General features: G+C 34.9%; 2 protein-coding genes across 9 annotated transcripts in view; both read right to left on the reverse strand.

The window, feature by feature from the left end:
- Positions 1-5,086, reverse strand: part of rnf213a (ring finger protein 213a) — a 34,055-nt gene extending 28,969 nt beyond the window's left edge. The window contains exons 1-7 of one of the 4 annotated variants that reach the window (XM_044100002.1): positions 4,921-5,086; positions 3,512-3,627; positions 2,288-2,445; positions 1,133-1,807; positions 902-1,041; positions 646-816; positions 36-241 (exon numbers count right to left, since the gene is read on the reverse strand). In XM_044100002.1, coding sequence (XP_043955937.1) covers positions 36-241; positions 646-816; positions 902-1,041; positions 1,133-1,807; positions 2,288-2,445; positions 3,512-3,611 — 1,450 coding nt within the window. In that variant the 5' untranslated portion in view covers positions 3,612-3,627; positions 4,921-5,086. Of the gene's footprint in view, positions 1-35; positions 242-645; positions 817-901; positions 1,042-1,132; positions 1,808-2,287; positions 2,446-3,511; positions 3,628-4,805 lie in introns of all 4 variants that reach the window. The other 3 variants (XM_044100004.1, XM_044100005.1, XM_044100003.1) reach the window with 3 other exon arrangements.
- An 11,910-nt stretch (positions 5,087-16,996) lies between these two features.
- Positions 16,997-20,678, reverse strand: LOC122821794 (sialic acid-binding Ig-like lectin 12). Of its 5 annotated transcripts, none has more exons than XM_044100009.1 (9): positions 20,365-20,678; positions 19,965-20,291; positions 19,631-19,876; positions 18,907-19,161; positions 18,711-18,801; positions 18,285-18,336; positions 17,920-18,056; positions 17,781-17,831; positions 16,997-17,625 (listed from the first exon to the last, which is right to left on the reverse strand). In XM_044100009.1, exons 1-9 carry the CDS (start codon positions 20,417-20,419, stop codon positions 17,619-17,621), a joined length of 1,221 nt encoding a protein of 406 aa, XP_043955944.1. In that variant the 5' UTR covers positions 20,420-20,678; the 3' UTR covers positions 16,997-17,618. The 5 variants fall into 5 exon arrangements, with proteins under 5 accessions (XP_043955944.1, XP_043955945.1, XP_043955942.1 ...); XM_044100010.1 differs by having other exon boundaries at positions 18,711-19,161; positions 19,965-20,014; positions 20,168-20,291; positions 20,365-20,484; XM_044100007.1 differs by having other exon boundaries at positions 18,711-19,161; positions 20,365-20,484.
- Positions 20,679-21,502: the final 824 nt, after the last annotated feature.

Raw genomic sequence — 21,502 nt, forward strand, 5'->3', positions numbered from 1 at the left:
CTTGACTGAGAGAAGACTTTTTTTTATTCATTTACCATCATCAGTGATGAGGTGCTCCTTCACAAACAAGCACCTGTTGGTATGGTGATGTGTTGAGTCTAGTTTGTATATGTACTCAAACTCATAACTCTCCTTTTTATTCTTATAGACAACATATTTGTATGCTATGGACTCAGAAGCAGTTTTGGATTTGCTCGTTATGAGGCTTCCTTCAACAAGAAAACCATGCTCTCCAAGGTCCCTGCAGAGGAGAACAAATTATAGGGCACATGTTTTAAAATCAGTGAGACAAGAATGGAGTTCAACTTTGCATGTTTGTGGAAGAGCCAAAAACAATGCATTTCTCTTAAATCCCATGCATTATTTAAACATCTCTAATTATTCGCCATTTCTTTATTGTTTGCAACCAGAAAGTATTCTTAAACAATACTTTTTCAAAGTTTCTTTTTTCCTAGCCAGGTGTTACCTCACCATTTTTAGAGAAATATTTTTTTTCTAGAATAGCTTTTCACTCTGAAATATAAACCATTCAAACAATAAAAAATACCTAAAATCAAAGAGGGAAACAGTTTATTGTCAACTTTTACTGTAACTTAGCAAAGAGTTAAAACCTAAGATTAAATTGGGTTTTTGGCACTTTCCTACCTGGTTACTTCCAGCTCAGCTACGTTTTCATTCCAGCTGTTTGCAATAGGTTTCCCAGCTCTGATAAAGATTTGATCTTCATTGGGATGAAATTTAAAATCCTTTGAGAGAACTGCATGGAAGTAAATTGTGAGCCTGTCTCTTGTGACAATGTTTTTGTTTTGAATTTGCCTAGAAAACAAAGAGAAGAAAATTGGTTTACTGAACATAATTTTCCAAAAATAAAAGCAGTTTTTGAAAGCTATAAATGTCTTACGTTTTAGGCAGTGGTGTGTTGGCTTTTATCCTTTTCTTATTGTCTTGATTGTGTTGCTCCTCACCACCTGAAACTTCGTCCTGCCTGTTCTCAGTCTCCATGTTCTTTACCAGATCCACACTGGAGCCAGAGTTATCACCCTGCAATGTTAAGTATAAATGCTATTTATACACACCTTACACAGGTCCTTTTCATTAACAATTTTGTACAACAAACATTAACCAACAGTACCTTTGATGTCGCTGATTTCTGCTTCTGGTCCTGCTGACCTTTTCCTTTCTGTTTCTGATCACCTTGACCTTTAGCCTTCTGATGCGTTTCTTCTGTCTGTTTTGCATTTGGATTTGAATTTGCATTCTTGTCCAGTCTAGATTCTTCAGTAGCAACAGATTCATTCTTGTTTTTTGATTTTTTTGGGATAGCCTTTTGCTCTTTAGGTTCAGCAGGCTTTGCCCCCTCAGCTGAAACTGACTGGGGGACTTGCTTGTCTGTTGAGGCTGAAGCTTGAGCTGAAGCATCGCCTGCTCCTTTCTCAGGTGTTTGATCTTGAACTGACCTATTGGCATCAGTTTCTTTAGCTTTGGTTTCCTCAGACTGACTGGCAGAGGTGTCCTCAGCTGTAGACAGAGGTTCTTCCATCGGAGTACTTTTAGAGGAGGCTGTCGTGCCATTAGCTGGTAATGAAGTAGGCTGCTGTTGGAGTGAGGGGGGATCATCTTGGAGTGAGTCTGTTGATTCCTCCATATTGGCATCTGAGCTCTCACTGTCACTGGAGTCTCCTCTTTGTGGTGTCATCTTCCCCTGACTGTCTTCCAAAGATACGAGTGACGGGTCAGACTGGCTCTGATCTTGGTCTGACGGCATGTTGTCGCCTTTCTTCTTTTTGTTTTTCTTTCTTTTCTTCTTCTATAAAGTCCCAAAAGAAAATATATATGTTGGAGCAAATAATAAATCACATTCTCGACATACGAAGGATTAATTCTGGCCTTGTTTCAGAGATCATAAAATTTCTCCAATGTTAAGGTTTCTTAACATTTTTAATTCAAAATTCACTTCTTATGACTCAAATTTCCAGATTCTCAGTCCCTTTTATACATTTTCTTAAAAATGTAAATGCGTAACTGCATTTCATTGTAAACATCATATATTTATGGTAGATATTTGGCTTCAGCAGTTGAAGCTGCTAAAACCGATGACTGACTGAGTCTGGAAATAACACATTTTATTGTATGCTCTATTTTTATCGCAATATTTTTTTCATACTCTGTAGAAACCTTGTTTATGTTATGAATAATTATGAGCTATGTGTCTACATGAACAGTTCTTGGTGCCAACACTTATGATGATCTTATGAATAAGAAGAGTAAAATAGTTCAGGTTACTTACTCTCACCTTTTTCTTTGGGTTGAGTTGTTCTTCATTTGGTCGTTTGGAAGATTTATTGGAGTCCATGCTCTCTGCATGATGGGCATTTCTCTGAGAGTTTGATTCCTCCAGTTTGCTTTCAGAGTTTGCAATCAGGGACTTAGGCTGATTTTCTGTGTCTGCAACAGAGAAATAAAGCTAAGAATGAAAATCTAATTTTAAAAACAGATACTTGAAAACAACTTCGATTTCTAAAGTAGTTTTTTTTTCCCATACTTGTGCTTATAACTGCAATGCTTTAGTCTTTTAATTAGTCAAAATATACAATTGGTCTAAACTTCATAGTAAGTTGATTAGGTTAAATTTTTATTCTTAGTACTAAAAGTTAAATAAAACCATAGTTCAATATCTTTATTAACTTTCATTAAAGTTTTTTGGGGTTTTTCTTTATTCCAAACCCATAATATTATGCATCAAATTATAACCAGACATCATAGAACAGAGGTGACCAGATTTTTTTTATAGCAAATGTCCTCTGCCAGACGTTTTAATGATGCTGTGGGTCTTCTTTGAAAGAGATAAAGGCCCACTGCATCACAGATCCTCCACCATGCTTAACAATGGGCATGAGGTGCTTTCTAACATGTCTTTTGCTTTGCAACAAATCCAACACTGGTGGTTGTTTCCAAAAAGCTTAATCTTATTTACATTTGACCAAACATTATAATGTCACTTAAAGTCACAAAAACAATCAAATTAAAACACATGAGATGACACTACTATAAAAAATTAAGTAATTTTAAGGGGGGTGGGGGGGGCATAGCTCTTTAAAATTGATATGTAGTATGGTAAATATTAAGACGAGGACAAAGCTTGTTCAACAAACATTTATTTCTATGCAAGCTCATTATTTATTTGATTAGTGAAGTTTTACAGGATCACATTAAATGCTAGTTACTAAAATGTGTTTTTAAATAAATAACTATACTATCATGTCACCTTCATGAGTAAATTTTTTTTGTTGAAGCTTATATTTCATTGTTAACTTTCTTGAGAAAATGCTTACCCTTGATGATACCTTGTTAATGTAACACGGTTAACAGACAGAATATAGTCTGTCTGTGAACAAACAGATTTGTTGATTTTTTTAAACATATGAGCATAAAAACATTTTTATTTTTTTTCAAAATGATTAGTTAAGTTAATACATGAGAATAAACTGAATCTCTAAGCTTGTCCACTTACCTGCTGTGTTTGATGTTGTGGCAGAAAGCTTGAAGCCACAATCACTGCAAAACTTGGATTTCTTATCCAAAATATCATAGCCGCAACGTGGACACTTCATCGTCAGGCTTCTGCGGCTACCACAAAAGAAGAAAGTATCTTGTATTTGATGCTCCAATATAAGGCAGTTTTCTTTCACTTTCTGTTATCTCAAGCACAGTCTCGTGATAGAGTGCTCAGATTTACACACAGAAAAGTAGTTCACCTCATGATCTTTGACCAACATTTACACAACAAACTGACCTGCAAGTTCTTCGTTGTGTATCACAATAAAAATTATCTTTTAAAGGAGTGTCACTGGGAACTTTTACACAGCAGCCATCTTACCCGCTATTTACCATGTGCTGATACACTGACCTCGCAAAAAATGAGGGGAAAAGTGAAGTCTTACATCTTAAGCATTTCAAAAATAAGAAAAGTCCTCAAATAACATAAAAAATTTGATTTAGGATTAAAAATACAGCTAATTGGCTGAAGTTCAACAGACTTCACTTGGTACCCCTAGATAAACACTTTCTGATGAGAGTTTAATTTTCCTTTCTCCACCCTGCAGATAGTTTCTTAGTCATTTGGGGCACAGAAACAGTATAATTAAAGAATAACAATAAATCTAGATTACACCTACTTGACTCACATTAATGCAGAGTTAAAAAAAAAATAATAAGACAATTTATTTAGTTTAACTGTATTTTATTCTTTATTATTTCAAGTCAAATTTGGGTCAACCTTATTAATAAATATTTGTGATAACAATGATTTATTTCACATTAATGCGAGTCATTATTAAACTGATAATTGTTGCCGTTTAGTTTTGTCTCTGCTGAAAACCTCCAGTTCTGAACGAATGGCAACGACTGTAGGCAACACAGTTAGATTTTTTTTTAACTGTACCGTGCAGCATCACCTAATAACAAACGATCTTTGGCTATACATGTCGGCCAATCATATATCAACGAAGAACTTCCTTGTTATTTTGACTACACAAAAACGTGAACGATAGCTTAGCAATTACTTTTACGGCCACTATGATAATTTAAATAAGTCCCATCAGGAATCCTCACTAAAAGTCATAAGTCACATGAGAAAAATACCACCACCGCTATAAGCAGCTAGTGAGCTACCTAGCCCAGTAGTTAACACTTGCTAACTTAAGCTTCGTCTCTCCTCTGTCAAACAGAAACTAACCCATGACAGCTGTAAATTTAGGTGTACGCCGAACCACAACACTGTTTTAGCTCAGTAATCCTCCACTTACTCAGCTGTGTCTTGTCACCACGAGCTCCTACAGTCTCTCCAGCTAATAGGATTAAGACACTGGTGTGACTGCATGCCGGATGGCTTGTAGCAAAAACAAACATTTCAGCGCTCACCAGAAACTGAGTGGGTCCTCAATGTTCTTCTTCCTGTCCAGTTCAGTAAAGTCTACGCACCATCTCTGCTGTATGCACTATGACTCACTGCTGGCTGCTCTGGGTTAAGACGTCTTCTCGCTGAGGCAGGTTTCCGTTTCTCCTAAAGTTTCGTTTCATCCTAAATGGGCGGAAACCCTCAAAGCTTACTTTTATTATGAATCATTAACGTGTGTTCCGATCCCAACTTTATGTGAGGATATAAATAAATAAAAAAATTGTAATTTCACCTCTATTTTTTATTTGAAGTACATGGATGCTTAAAATATTTTTTATATAGCGAGATTTCAAGAGCTGTGTAATAAAACAAATCACTGATTATAAAACAGTGACCCCCTCTGGGCAAAAAATGTTCCCCAAACATCCTATTACTTTCATAACTGCTGTGCCGCCATATTTATCCTTGGCTAAAATACATGACAAAGATAAATGGGTCAAAACAAAGATATCAAGTTTCTGGAATTCCAACTAATCAGTTAATGAAAGTTATTTTGTTAAGCCCTTTTTAATGGACAAGAGCAACAGAAAGTGGAGAAACAAACTAAATATTGATAAAAACTAAAATGACCCACAAAGTGGTTTTATGGAGACTTGACTACACAAAAACGTGAGTCAAGGCGAGACTTGACTCACGAGACAAGGCGAAACTTGACTCGCGAGACTTGAAAGCTTTTTAGACTTTTTGATGAGAAAGTTGCTTCTATTAGGGCCCAGATCAGTGGGTGGGCATCGGTTACGTTGCTCTGGATTGGTTTAAATCGTTTTTGGCCAAGAGTACTTTTTGTGTCTGTCTTGATGCCCATAGGTCCCCCTCTGCTCCACTATAGTGTGGAGCAGGGCTCAGTTCTAGGTTCGCTTCTTTTCTTGTTGTACCTCCTTCCTCTTGGCTCTGTTTTAAGAAAATATGGGGTTGCTTTTTATTGTTATGCAGATGACACACAGATATATTTACCACTAATGAGCGCAGACTCCACCTCTCTTCGGTCTCTGTTTTTATGTCTGGAAGATTTGAAGGCCTGGGTGGCTCTAAATTTCTTGAAACTAAATGAAGATAAGACAGAGGTAGTGATTTTTGGCAGATCCACTGTAGATTCCCTGACCAATCTTGGCTATTTGGCCCAGCATGTCAAGCCGGTTATTACAAATTTAGGGGTGAAGATGGATGCTGGTCTTAAGCTGGAAGCACACATTAGAGCCGTTGTAAAATCCAGCTTTATCCATTTAAGACAGCTAGCCATAGTAAAACCTATTCTTTCCAGACAGCATTTCTAAACGGTGATCCAGGCATTTTTGACCACATGGCTGGATTACTGTAATGCACTTTATATAGGAGTCAATGATTTATATATTTCCCAGCTTCAGAGGGTACAAAATGCTGCTGTGCGTCTTTTAACAGGTAGGCTACATGAAAATTTTACCATATTTCCCTTATTTTAGCTTCCTTACACTGGTTGCCAGTACATTTTAGGATTCATTATAAAATCCTTTTATTTGTTTTTAAAGCTCTTAATGGCCTTGCCCCTCTCTATCTGTCTAAGCTGTTACATTCTTACACACCCTCCCATTCCTTCAGGTCAGCTGATCAGTTGTTTCATTAGTGTTTAGCTAGTCAAGAATATTCCACATTGCTTCATTATAGATGACATCTGGGCTTTGGACATGAAAGTTCATCATCATCATTTTTATTATTCAGTCTTGCTAGTTTTATATAAGCAGTGCTTTTGGCTTAGTCTAGACAAGACTATTGTTGATTTTATTGAAATGTAATTTAATGTTTTTGAACAGAACAACAACTGAACCACGATTGAACCAAAAACCTGTTTTACAGCTGATTTCACACACTGTTGTAATAGAAGATTCTTTAAAAATACATTGGACATATTTACATTACTTTTTATGAACTTTAAACAAGATATACAAAATTGAGAGATTCCAAATAGCTTACAAGTGATTCCTGCAAATGTTTTTGTGCCGTCAAAAGTTAATTATAGTTTGGCAATGTAAGGTAAGAGTCTTCATTGCTAACTTTCCCTTTCCATTTGAAAAACAGCCCAGAACATATAAATAGAACTGTAGCACTAGAAGTGAAACAAAAGTGATCAAATACTTTTAAAATACTGCTACATAAAACACCAAACTTCCAAATAGAAAACGATCTAAAATCATGGAGGAATGTTTGGTTGCATAGTAGCAGCACTGGATAAACTGGTTAGTTAAAGACAGCATGCCCTCAAGATAGCAAGAGATTGGCAAACAATTCAGTTTGCTTGGCACTTTGAAGCTACATCCAGGCTGTACCAAAGCTAAAAACAGCAGGAGATAAATTAATATCACAAAGAACTGGTACTGCAACAACCTTAGAGCAAACTTAAGTAAAACAAGCAGATCAATCTCACACTAAATGTTCCTTTAAATGAAGTCTCTATCACCCGATTAACAATTTAATAAACATTTAAAACTTTAGCTTGTTTATATGAAGCTTCCTGAAATGCATGTAGGATGACCTTTGATGGTGTTATGAGTCAGTTCTCCTTATAGCTCTCATATGACACTCATGCGCCGTTTGTTCGGGTTTTCCACAAGTCAGGACACTCAGAATTGATCAAAAGGCCATGCTGTGCTCCTAGATGTTCAGCAGAGGGCAGAGTGGGACAGAATCTGAGTGTGTGTGGAACAAAGTGAAATCTCGGCCAAAAGATTTCACAGGGGACCTCTTCAGTCATCTATAAGAGTCACATGGGTTATCTGTCTGAAACACCATAGATTGGTGTTTCAGCAGGATCACTCCACTTTCACATTTTCAGGTTTTTGTTCAAACATAATGCCATGGCAACTCGGATTGCACTCAGAGCTAAAGGTTCACTCGGCTGTCAGGGTTTAAAATTAGAAAACGTGTCTTTCATTCTGAAGAATACAGTAGTTACATACAATGCAAAGAGCAAAGTGAGACAAAAGCATGGTTATATTCTAAACGCTTTACCAACATTTAAACAAACCAAAATCAAAATCAAAACAAAAAGTAAAAGAGATGCTGTTTGTGAGGAAATAGAAACTCACAAGTTCTTTTCAGTTTCGTCCTGTATTAAACACTAGATTGAAAACTAATGGGATATTTTAGGAGTATGCTTTCACAGTCCTAAAGAAAGATGAAAAAGATACGGAAGAGGATTAGGGTCACCGAAAAAAAAAAGAAAAAAATTCTGACTTTAAAAAAACTTTAAAGTTTTTTTGCGGTGGCCCTAATCATCTTCCGTAAAAAGAGGGTTCCAATGCAAGCTAAGGTTGAAATCATTTCGGATCTAGTCAAAGTTTGTTTTGGGTTTAAAATGTGGATGTCTTCCTGCTGTTTTTTGTTCCGCCTCTTATGATTCAATCGAGTGTCTGTATTTAAAGTTTGTGGATGTGACATGACGGCACTTGAAAAATTCCAGAGGTGTCATTTCTGTGACTGCAACTTAAATGCAATTTGGTAAATAACTTTGAAAGACCAGCACATGTTGTGTAAGCCAGATATACGTCATTATTTTAGAGAAATCAGACAAGAGTTGTCTAGTATTGTATTGTCATTTCTCTTTCAGACATATTAAAGAACAGAGGCCATCAAAGCTTTTTGTGTAGCCTACATCTATAACTCAAAATGACGTTGCTTGATGTCTGCGAAGTGCGGGGGTGTAGCCGCGATGTTCTGAAAAAGAAAAAAGACATGTTTGCACCAAGGCCGCCTTAAGCACTCGGTTATTAATGTTTAACCCATGCTTGCTGAACTTTACCTGCAAACTTCGCTGTGTATCACACATTTATCACTCACATGGGAGTCCGTCTGCTCTTGCCTGCAGGTGACACAGTTGATAAGCGACTCTGCATCAATGGCCCTATGAAAAAATTGTTTGCAGCTAAAACAAATTTCTCACGTCTATCTTTCTCTTGGAGTTAACAGATGCTTTGATGACCTGAGCATCACGCAAGACTTTCTTTATGTGTGTGAGGTTTTGCTGTACTAGTTGATGTAGATGAGTTCCGGTGTTATGCCGAGAAACGCATGCCTGCCGAGAATTGCATCCCCTGTCGCGGGAGCGCGCATCGCTCTAAACTCTCGCATTTTAATGAGGAAACGGACTGAAATATGACCGAAGACGAAACTTTTAAAGACATTCGTAACAATATCACGTTTCTTAACGATGTAAGCCCTAAAACGGTGGGTTTTATATCGCAGATTAATTGAAATAAATACGGTTTTTACACATTTATTGAGACAAATGAGTCGAACGTTTTTCAGTCAGTGTCTGAAGAAAACGCTCTCCGCATTTGATTTGAAATTTCCCGATTTTTCATTTAACATCATATTAGCTTAAAGTATTACAAAACAGAAACCCATTATGTAGAACATTTTATATCATGCTTAACCGTCTAGTCTATTAATGTAGAGGGGATGCATTTTAATTACTGAGCCTGCCAATATTTGTATCCCCTGTCTACTGTTGATATGAAACGTATAGCAGTAGCACAGAGAATAAGTGTCATTACGTAGAAAAGGTAAAGTCCCTCTTAACTCTTCATTTCTTCAAGTTAGCAGAGGGATGCATTTTTTTGCATATCAAATTATTAGCTTGCCAATACATGTAGACCTTATATATTTTCTACAAATATAATTCTACTGACACAAAACGTATACCAGCAGTTCATAAAACAAGTGTGATTATATAGAAAAAGTAATTTCACTCTTAACTCTAAGCAGGGGATGCATGTACAGCAAAGCCTATAATTAGCCTGCCAAAATATGCATGGCCTCTCCGTGTTCTTCAAATATTATCCTATTGATATAAAACTCATACCAGTAATTCATAGAACATCTCTGATTATGTAGAAAAGGTGAAATCCTCTTTAATTCTTTATTTCTCCAAGTTAACAGGAAAGCATTTTTTGGCAATATGGATGTCGAGCCTGCCAAAATATGCATGCCCTATCTATTTTCCTCAAATTTTATCCTATTGCTATGAAATTCATACCAGTAGTTCATAGAACTACTCTGATTATATAGAAAAAGCTATTTCACTCCTATCTTTTCATTTCTCCAAGTTAGCAGGGGATGCATTTTTTGGCAATATGGATGTTGAGCCTGCCAAAATATGCATGCCCTATCTATTTTCCTCAAATTTTATCCTATTGCTATGAAATTCATACCAGTAGTTCATAGAACTACTCTGATTATGTAGAAAAAGCTATTTCACTCTACACTCTTTATTTCTCCAAGTTAGCAGGGGATGCATTTTTTGGCAATATGGAGGTTGAGCCTGCCAAAATATGCATGCCCTATCTATTTTCCTCAAATTTTATCCTATTGCTATGAAATTCATACCAGTAGTTCATAGAACTACTCTGATTATGTAGAAAAAGCTATTTCACTCCTATCTTTTCATTTCTCCAAGTTAGCAGGGGATGCATTTTTTGGCAATGTGGATGTCGAGCCTGCCAAAATATGCATGCCCTATCTATTTTCCTCAAATTTTATCCTATTGCTATGAAATTCATACCAGTAGTTCATAGAACTACTCTGATTATGTAGAAAAAGCTATTTCACTCTAAACTCTTTATTTCTCCAAGTTAGCAGGGGATGCATTTTTTGGCAATATGGATGTCGAGCCTGCCAAAATATGCATGCCCTATCTATTTTCCTCAAATTTTATCCCATTGATTTAAAACTTATACCAGCAGTTCATAGAACTACTCTGATTATGTAGAAAAAGTTATTTCACTCTAAACTCTGTATTTCTCCAAGTTAGCAGGGGATGCATTTTACAGCAACGCCTATTATTAGCCTGCCAAAATCTCCATGCCTTATTTATTGACCTCTATATATGAAATTGATGTATTCCTTATTATTATCATGTAAGATGGTCAGTTATGATGTCTTTAAAAATGTCATGTGAATGATGCTTACAAAATTGTCTGTACTGTTGTAATTGTAAATGGTTCCCTTTCTTACAAACTTTAATTTATTAACAGCATCATTAAATGTGAAAGAATTTCAACTCATGGTTCCATACAGTAATTGTATTCACTTAAAAGTCACACTTGTCTATATGACCAGGGTCCTTTTTATGGTATTGCATGTATCCAACAAGGTGAGAAAAACAAGAACAATTATTGTTTATTATAATCAAAAATGTCATAATTGGGTAACTAGGATGTTAATTTAACATTCTATCCTCTCAACAACGGCATTTATGAGAAGCAAAGGGATGAAAGTGTCAAGATGGAAATGTGAAACAGTTCAACATCCAGCAAGATGTGGTTTCATGTTGTGTGTTTGCTCTTAAAGTAAGTGATGTTTAGTATATATATATATATATATATATATATATATATATATATATATATATATATATATATATATATATATATATATATATATATATATATATATATATATATATATATTTACTTATATTTCCTATGTAATGTTGAACATTGTCTGTTTACAAATTCATTTATATAACCTTTATGTGCACTGTTCTGTCACTTTCCACATATATGTATATCTAGATAGATAGAATTGTATATCACTATATTTGTATACATGCTAGTTCATGTTTTTGATGTTTTGTTGTGAAAAAAGAATAATATGAAAGTGGTGGTCTAATAATCACAACTAATGCATTAGATTAATAGCATTAGATTAATTGCCATTAATCTAATGCTATTTTGCATGAGTAGAACTTTTAAGATGATGAACAGCTTTGGCTAAGTTAAACTGTGCATTTCTGCCGGAAATATAATGTAGTTTATGAATTATATTGCTTTATTACATGGTTGATTTCTCTTAATGACAATGGAAAGATTCTGAAATAAGTATAGCAAAAATGTTTATTCATAAATGTCATGACCTCTACTTTGACAAATATTTTATCTTTGTAGTGTGTCTACTGTTTATCTTCTTTCCATTAAAATAAAATATATATTAGTCGTTACAGTTTGCAGGGTGACCTGAACTTTCCATCACCAGCAGAAGCTGTTAATACCATGAGACTCAACATTTCTTCCACACTTCTTTCAGGATCAGGTGTCTTGAAATGTTTTTATTCAGTTCCTATGTGCGTGGGATACTATGTTTTGTGTAAAATCATGCACGCACAAAAAAATTGTGTTAGGCCATCTATTTTATCTAATTAGAAATATTAAAACATTGAACTTTGCAGATGTGTGAAGTACAATCATGTTAGTGTTTATGTCAAATTCAATTAGTGAAGAACATTTCAATACACCTGGCCTTGATCTCTAATAAATAAATTGCACATAACAATGCCCAATGTAAAACTATTGATGCAAAAAACATAATAAACAAACTTAAAATTGTTCTAGAATACAATTACACCTTTCGTGAGTAGCTTTAATGTAACATAAAAAGCAAAAAGGATTTGCAGTTTGTGAAAGTACAAAACTGGAATGAGATGTACCATGTAAACCCTTATATTCATAAGGGTTTACAAAATGACAACTTTCACAACATATACATACATATACATATATTAACATAACATAACATAGACATATTAACATTTTCTGAATGCCATTTTTATACTTTCAGTCGCATAAGTTGGAGAAAATTATAAAAAAGTAAACACTCAGTGATACTTTCTTTTACCATAAATCCCAAAAATACCTTAAATACATATGTGTTTCAATTCATGAATAAACAGACACCATGTGATCCTGCCTAATATGCCAATATGATGTGCAGTTTCTATTACTTGTATCTGTTTATGAGACCAGACATTATCAAAAAGGGATGATTAGAAGACTGAGACACAAACATAGGATTATTGTTGTTCAACTTTCTAAAGAGCACTAACAAATGTAATTCTAAAAAAAAAAAAAAAATTAAAAAAAAAGAAACGGAAAAAAAATTACCGTTAAATTTATTTTATAACATTGATTTAAAGTTGCGGTTTGTTTTTCTGTAGAGTTAGTGGATAAACTCTGCAGACACTGTGGGAGAGAGGACAAAGAAGATCAGATGTGGGTAAGACAACAATGTAATGCATTGAAAACAAAATTCAGGTAAACCATATACCATCCTTAAAACAGCTGCAAAGTATTGAGATATACAAAGGTTTTTTTTAAGTACAGTCGTAAAACATTAAACACAGTTGCTTATGGTCCCAGAATTTGTTTTTACCTCCATACATGTCAGGAACAGGCTGTAATCTCCTCAAATATTGGGCTACCAAGCATATATTGATAATTAAGAAGAGGCTTCATGTTGACAAAACCCAATATCACCTTCAGTAAACAGATAAAGAACTAAAAACATTCTTTATGTTGAATATTCTTTATGTTGTTACTTGACCATTTTGATTTTTTTATTTACAGATCGCATGTGACAGATGCAAGTAGTGGTACCACCTAGGCTGTGTTAAGTTCCCACAAACCAACACAGACAACTGCTGTGCAATGTGTTTGTAGATTTTGTTTGCAGCAATCTGGACCTTTAATGACTGCAGGATTTGCAGTTTAAACATGTGACATAATTATACTTGACATGATTGGTTTTCCAAAAAATTACTGTTATAAATATTATTTTGTAGAATTTTATAAAAAAGTGATTTAATTTTTATGTTAAACCAAAATAAAAATTGTTGGTGCATGCTTTACATTTAGCAAGGTTGCATTGTCGGATTTATTTCCTTTAGTATCCTTGCAATAGCAACAATAAAGAAATAACATTCTCTACATGATCACACTTGTTCTATGAACTGCTGATATAAGTTTTAAATCAATAAGATAACATTTGAGGAAAATAGATAGGGCATGCATATTTTGGCAGGCTCAAAATCCACATTGCCAAAAAATGCATCCCCTGCTAACTTGGAGAAATACAGAGTTTAGAGTGAAATAACTTTTTCTACATAATCAGAGCAGTTGTATGAACTACAGGTATGAATTTCAAAGCAATAGGATAAAATTTGAGGAAAATAGATAAGGCATGCATATTTTGGCAGGCTCGACATCCATATTGCCAAAAAATGCATCCCCTGCTAACTTGAAGAAATAAAGAGTTTAGAGTGAAATAACTTTTTCTACATAATCAGAGTAGTTCTATGAACTGCTGGTATAAGTTTTAAATCAATGGGATAAGATTTGAGGAAAATAGATAGGGCATGCATATTTTGGCAGGCTCAACCTCCATATTGCCAAAAAATGCATCCCCTGCTAACTTGGAGAAATAAAGAGTTTAGAGTGAAATAACTTTTTCTACATAATCAGAGTAGTTCTATGAACTGCTGGTATAAGTTTTAAATCAATGGGATAAGATTTGAGGAAAATAGATAGGGCATGCATATTTTGGCAGGCTCAACCTCCATATTGCCAAAAAATGCATCCCCTGCTAACTTGAAGAAATAAAGAGTTTAGAGTGAAATAACTTTTTCTACATAATCAGAGTAGTTCTATGAACTGCTGGTATAAGTTTTAAATCAATGGGATAAGATTTGAGGAAAATAGATAGGGCATGCATATTTTGGCAGGCTCAACCTCCATATTGCCAAAAAATGCATCCCCTGCTAACTTGAAGAAATAAAGAGTTTAGAGTGAAATAACTTTTTCTACATAATCAGAGTAGTTCTATGAACTGCTGGTATAAGTTTTAAATCAATGGGATAAGATTTGAGGAAAATAGATAGGGCATGCATATTTTGGCAGGCTCAACCTCCATATTGCCAAAAAATGCATCCCCTGCTAACTTGGAGAAATAAAGAGTGTAGAGTGAAATAGCTTTTTCTACATAATCAGAGTAGTTCTATGAACTACTGGTATGAATTTCATAGCAATAGGATAAAATTTGAGGAAAATAGATAGGGCATGCATATTTTGGCAGGCTCAACATCCATATTGCCAAAAAATGCATCCCCTGCTAACTTGGAGAAATAAAGAGTGTAGAGTGAAATAGCTTTTTCTACATAATCAGAGTAGTTCTATGAACTACTGGTATGAATTTCATAGCAATAGGATAAAATTTGAGGAAAATAGATAGGGCATGCATATTTTGGCAGGCTCGACATCCATATTGCCAAAAAAATGCTTTCCCTGTTAACTTGGAGAAATAAAGAATTAAAGAGGGATTTCACCTTTTCTACATAATCAGAGATGTTCTATGAATTACTGGTATGAGTTTTATATCAATAGGATAATATTTGAAGAACACGGAGAGGCCATGCATATTTTGGCAGGCTAATTATAGGCTTTGCTGTACATGCATCCCCTGCTTAGAGTTAAGAGTGAAATTACTTTTTCTATATAATCACACTTGTTTTATGAACTGCTGGTATACGTTTTGTGTCAGTAGAATTATATTTGTAGAAAATATATAAGGTCTACATGTATTGGCAAGCTAATAATTTGATATGCAAAAAAATGCATCCCTCTGCTAACTTGAAGAAATGAAGAGTTAAGAGGGACTTTACCTTTTCTACGTAATGACACTTATTCTCTGTGCTACTGCTATACGTTTCATATCAACAGTAGACAGGGGATACAAATATTGGCAGGCTCAGTAATTAAAATGCATCCCCTCTACATTAATAGACTAGACGGTTAAGCATGATATAAAATGTTCTACATAATGGGTTTCTGTTTTGTAATACTTTAAGCTAATATGATGTTAAATGAAAAATCGGGAAATTTCAAATCAAATGCGGAGAGCGTTTTCTTCAGACACTGACTGAAAAACGTTCGACTCATTTGTCTCAATAAATGTGTAAAAACCGTATTTATTTCAATTAATCTGCGATATAAAACCCACCGTTTTAGGGCTTACATCGTTAAGAAACGTGATATTGTTACGAATGTCTTTAAAAGTTTCGTCTTCGGTCATATTTCAGTCCGTTTCCTCATTAAAATGCGAGAGTTTAGAGCGATGCGCGCTCCCGCGACAGGGGATGCAATTCTCGGCAGGCATGCGTTTCTCGGCATAACACCGGCTACACAGTAATCACAAACAAGACTCGGTATAGAATATAATTATCTTCATGTGTACGTTTGATCTTTGAGTCACTGTCACTTTTTTGAGCAAGAGATCTAATACATGAAAGAACCTGGATATAGCTTTTGCTAATTTCCATAACCTCAACTTTGCTCATGTTTTTTTAATGATATAGATGCAAACAATCTTCATAATTCATTTTGTTAGAGAGCTATACAAACAGCCTTTTTGTGTGTGTTTTCAAAGAATGTCATTGACAAGAGTATGCTGCATACCATATGAGGCCAAAAACATCCCCAAACAGTGAGAAGTGTTGACGTAGTTATGACGACATTTCTAAATTCCCTGAAGAGCAAATGCATGAAAGGAGGCAAATTGAGACATCCACTTCAAGTCTACTTTTTTGTTCTTGTTTTTACAAAAACCTAATGCATCAAAATTACATGTTAATCTTAGGATATCATGATGCTCAATATTTATTTAAATCTAACCAAATGTGCTTTGTGTAACCTGCAATTAGTAATGGACTTTTATTTTTGCGGGCCCACTTCCTGTTTGCCCCAACCTCCGCTAGCTTATTTACAGCCATAAGATGAACTTGAGTGAAAAGGGATAATGTTACATTGTCAGAAGACTATGTCTTAATCTGGAAGATAGACTGTAAAATAGCGTTTGGAAAATGGCACTTTAAATTAATGAAAATAATTTAAAGTTTGCTGTACAAATTGTGCTTTTTGTACTTGTGTAAAGAAGTGCAACATGCAACAACACAGAAATCTATGAAAAGAACGTCAGCTGAATTCTGACAGTTTTTCATGCGGTTTGTTAGGAGCAGTTGTAATAGTAGTACACTTTACTGTGGTCCAACAGTGTCATGCATGATGTTGGAGACATTATCCAGAAGTCTCCCACCACCTGTACTGGGTGGGCTTCCCAGGATTATGGTTGAATTCGGTTTCAACTTCACATCTGAAAGAACCACATATTTAGGTGACAGGCCACAAAAGCTGTGAAAAAACGCCCAGAACATAACACAGGAAGTGGTCGCAGGTTGGGAGGCACTGTCGTTTTATTGTGGTGAATGAGTCACTTGCATGTGCACAGACAGACTTTCAGATTTTTCTTTAGAATTTACAGGTAAAGTTCAACAGTTATTAAAAACAACAAATTTCTTGGCTTTAGAAGTAAAAACTGAACAGTCTTTTCAGGTTTTCTAGACAGGCATATGGTGTGTTGGATTGTGGAAAGGAACACTCCAAACTTTTCAGAGATGCTTTTTACATGTTTTTGAGAACATTTCTAAGAAATTTCTCGTATCTCGCAAGAATCATACTATGAGAGATTCCTCACATAAAACAAATGTAAAGAAGTAACTGTTAGTCATTGACAACAACTTTTTCTGTAGTCACATACCACTAACTATGCAAATATCGACAAACAATGGTAGTTTTTGTGCGTCAACATTTTCTCGGTAAAGCTGATTGGAGTTTTATTTTTCAGTTATCATCAAGAGTCACACTTTCTGGCAGACAGACTAAATGTGAGTTGCTGTACTTCTTTTCATCATCTAAAGAGACATCCACCAACCAGAAAGATCCCACAGGCAGAAGGTTTTGCTCTGACTCAGACTGCGCTGTGAGCAATCACATCAAGAGGATGTCCTATTTCAGTGGCTCAAAAGCTAGTTCCTAAAAAAGAAATAAAATGTTTTTTAACAAATCTGTTTAAATCAAAAGATTATATATATATATATATATATATATATATATATATATATATATATATATATATATATATATATATATATATATATATATATATAAACACATTTCCTGGACTTCACCTGCGAACTGTGCTGTAAATAACAGTTTCATTTTCACAATCCTGCTGTTTCCTGAAAGTTAAAATGTGTATCAGCACTTGTACCATCTATTCTATTCATTGATTATAACAATGTGTTAACAAATGTCAGAATGTCTCACATGGTTCTCTTTCTTCCCTTTTGAAATTCAATAGTTGCATATATTATTTCTGTTGCATCTTCTTCAACCTTAAGATCGTTGACAGCTTGTGACTGGTGACTGTCTTCACACCTAAGTCGATTCGCACCATCTGTCCTCTGAATACAAAAATGCAAATACATATTAGTAGATAAATAAAGGAAACAAAAATGTTTAAATAAATATTAGAAGTCAAAGTTTTTAACCCTAGCCATACAAATTCTTATTTTCCCGCATTTTATCTGTTATGACTCAGAGTTTGAGATGTTTACTTGATTTGGCTTCAGATAACATTCGATAGAACAATACTGTCTGTGGTGTAAATCAAGGAAACAAAACAAGATGACCTGCATTGCTTCCAGTTGTTCTGTCTCTGCCATCATTTTGATTTTGGTGAGCCTGAAATAGAGCAGCAAATATAATTTAGGGTGATTGTTTTTCAGTTTAAAAAAGAAAATATTACAAATTGATATTGATGGGAAAAAAATATTGTGTTCATTCAGTTTTCTGTATTCAGTTTTTAATATTTATAGAAACATCAGATTCTTTAGCTGTGGGTGATACGTATGTCTAGAATCTAAGCTCAGAAAATAAACGCAAGGTTCTCCTGTTGGTTCCATGTAATACTTTACTCAAAACTAAAAAGCATTTCCTACAAGGATGAGTAACGTGTAAACAGCTGCTGTGTGAATGCTCTACACACACACTAAGGTCGCTAACACTAAAGAATGTCTCTGCTTTTAATAGAAATGATTAAAGCCAAGACAGCTCACCTGCAAACAGCAATAACAGATGTCACAACTAGAAGCAGGACAACACTGGCACTGATAATGACTAGCATGTCTCTCATAAACGTCCAATAAGCTGTAAAAAAAAAAAAAAATGCAAGAAAATAAAACCTAATGAACTTCTTAATGCATTTTCCAAAAACTAGTTCATAGAAGGCAACGACTTTAGTGAGATACTTACAATTCTTCTTCAAAGTGAAAACTGTGGAGTTTTGACTTCCGTGTTTGTTGGAGACACTGCATAAATACTGACCGCCATGAACAGGAAGCAACTCAGCCTGATGTCCAACTTTCTGTGTCCAACCTTCTGCTATTTTGAACCAGCTGTAATTTTCCACAGGCGGATGCGCATCGCTGCAGCAGATCAGGACAATGCTGCTGCCTGCGCCCATCTCAGATGATGATCTGACAAGCACAGATGTGTTCTTGGGTCCATCTGAAAATAAACGAAAGAGTTTAAAGTTTAGGCTTTTTGGAAGGAGGAGAAGGGGGGACGTTGTGTCATGGAAGATTATTTATCACGACAAAGTTGCAGATTACTGCTGCATGGAACATTTGCAGTCTTGCCTTCATGATCCACCTATACAACACAAGCTACAGTCACTGCTGGGAACAATAAATTTATTGGTGAAGACAGAATTTTAAAATAATTTCTTTTAAAAGTACAAACATCAATTTATCTGACTGGCCACATTTAAAAAAAAAAAAAAAAAAAAAGAAAAAAAAAACTGAACAAAAATTTCAAAAGCACAAATAAAACAAAATACTAAAGTTTTATACTTTTCTCAAGGCTCCCTGTCAAACTGATTTTCAAAAAGTCCCTGCCTGTTTAGCAAAATAAATGTCAGCATTACTTAGAGGGTGGTTCTGTACAGATCAGTCTTTCTGTTGAGGCTGATACTCACATTCAACATCGACTTGTACGATTCCTGAAGTTGTTCCATTTTTCATTTTTAGGGAGCAAGTGTAGTTTCCTGAATGTTTAGAGGACACGTTTGTTAAATGAAGTACTTGTCCTTCATTTATGGCTTCTCCATCTTTAAACCAGCTGTACCCATATGAACCTTCTTCACCGTCACAGCGGTTTTTGCAGGTGAGATTTACTGAATCTCCTTCTTTTATCGCTTCTTTTTGCAGCGAAATATTCAGATCTATGGAAATTTGGATTTGATTTTCTTTTAAATTTTCACTTATTTGATACAAACAGTATGATGTTAAATCAAATGAGAAATAACTTACCAATAACGTTCAATACCAGAAGCTTAGTGGGGCATCTTCTGTTGTTATATCTGAAAAAATATTTCCCAGCATCACAATGTTTCACTTTGTGTATTTTCAAAGAGCAGTTATGCTCTTTGTCTCCGGTGTACTCATATCTTTCAGATACGTTCCCAGGGTAATTTAAAATTAAACGAACTTTAGAAGACTTCACATAACCCCACCTGAACTTTTTAACTTCTTGTTTTTCAATATAATTAAAGATACAAAAGAAGACAACCGGCGAGCCTCTGACAGCGCAGATGGTTTGCTGGGGGTAATCCACGAAGCACTTGTTGGAGAAAACATCTGGAAAAGAAACATTTCTACATGTTGCAACATACTATAGATGAAAAATATTTCAAAAGTCAATTGTATTTACCTTCTACAAATAGAAGCAACAGAGTCCACATCAATTGTTTGCTTTCCGCCAACATTTTCAGGCTGAGTCAAGTTAAATCTTTCAGGTCTTTTAATTTTAACAGACGTTTTAACATCTGACAGAGTGGAAAAACAGGCAGTCTCTTTTTCTTTTGCGTGCTTTTCTATCATTCGCCTCAATGTGCAGTTTCCTGTCATAAAAAAACAGGGTCTTAGGTCAAAGCTGCACTTCTCAGCCTGTAAAAATCAGGTCACTTAAACAAAGCCTGTTTCAGCTTTTCACACTTCAATGTCAGATGTACAAAATCTCTATGCAGGGAGCCACGTGTCGTGCACTGCAACCTGATGTTCCTATGTTGTGGTTAACAGTAGGTGCAGGGTTGGAGCCATGATAGTTTAATAGGTTTTATGCAACGCGATCACACAGCGTGCCAACATAGTGTTTGATGGGCTATACCACTTTATAAATTTATATACTTTATATATTTGTTCTTAAAGGAGTTTTCTGGTAATTTCTGAGTAAAAAAAAAAAAAAGAATCCAGTGTTGTTCCAACAGGCCATTATCATTCTTCACTCTTAAATAATTTAGAAACAATAGGGATTCATATGATTATTAAAACATTGTGAGATATTCACTGCTGTTTTTCAACATTTTAAATGTTTAAAACATCAGTATTTACAGACCGGGGAAATAATACGTTTGGCTTTGAATTACTAGCAGAACTAAGTTGTTCCCCTCTAATAAACTTTGACTGATAAATGTACTTGTTAGTTCAGGCTCGTAATAAAAAATTTATTTTACTGAGGGTTTGTTGGCAAATTTTACACAGGAGTTATCTGTTCTGTCAGCTACTACCCTTGCAACACAGAATATGCCATATATATCTATAATTTTAGATACTCATTAACTTAAGTTTCATTTCTTTTCTTCACCCTGACAGATGGTTGCTTATTTGGGATGCAGAAACCTTACAATTACAGATTACAAATACAGTCTATTATAGCCCCTATAGTTTTGCCCCTTAACAATATACCTGACTCCCATTTAATGCAGAGTAAACACAATGTAATATAAATAATTCTGTTTTTTAGGGCAACCTAAGCAAAGTAAAACCTAAACTAAAAGTCAAAACACAAA

This window comes from Gambusia affinis, linkage group LG19 (assembly GCF_019740435.1).
Source record: "Gambusia affinis linkage group LG19, SWU_Gaff_1.0, whole genome shotgun sequence".
NCBI classification, from domain to species: domain Eukaryota; kingdom Metazoa; phylum Chordata; class Actinopteri; order Cyprinodontiformes; family Poeciliidae; genus Gambusia; species Gambusia affinis.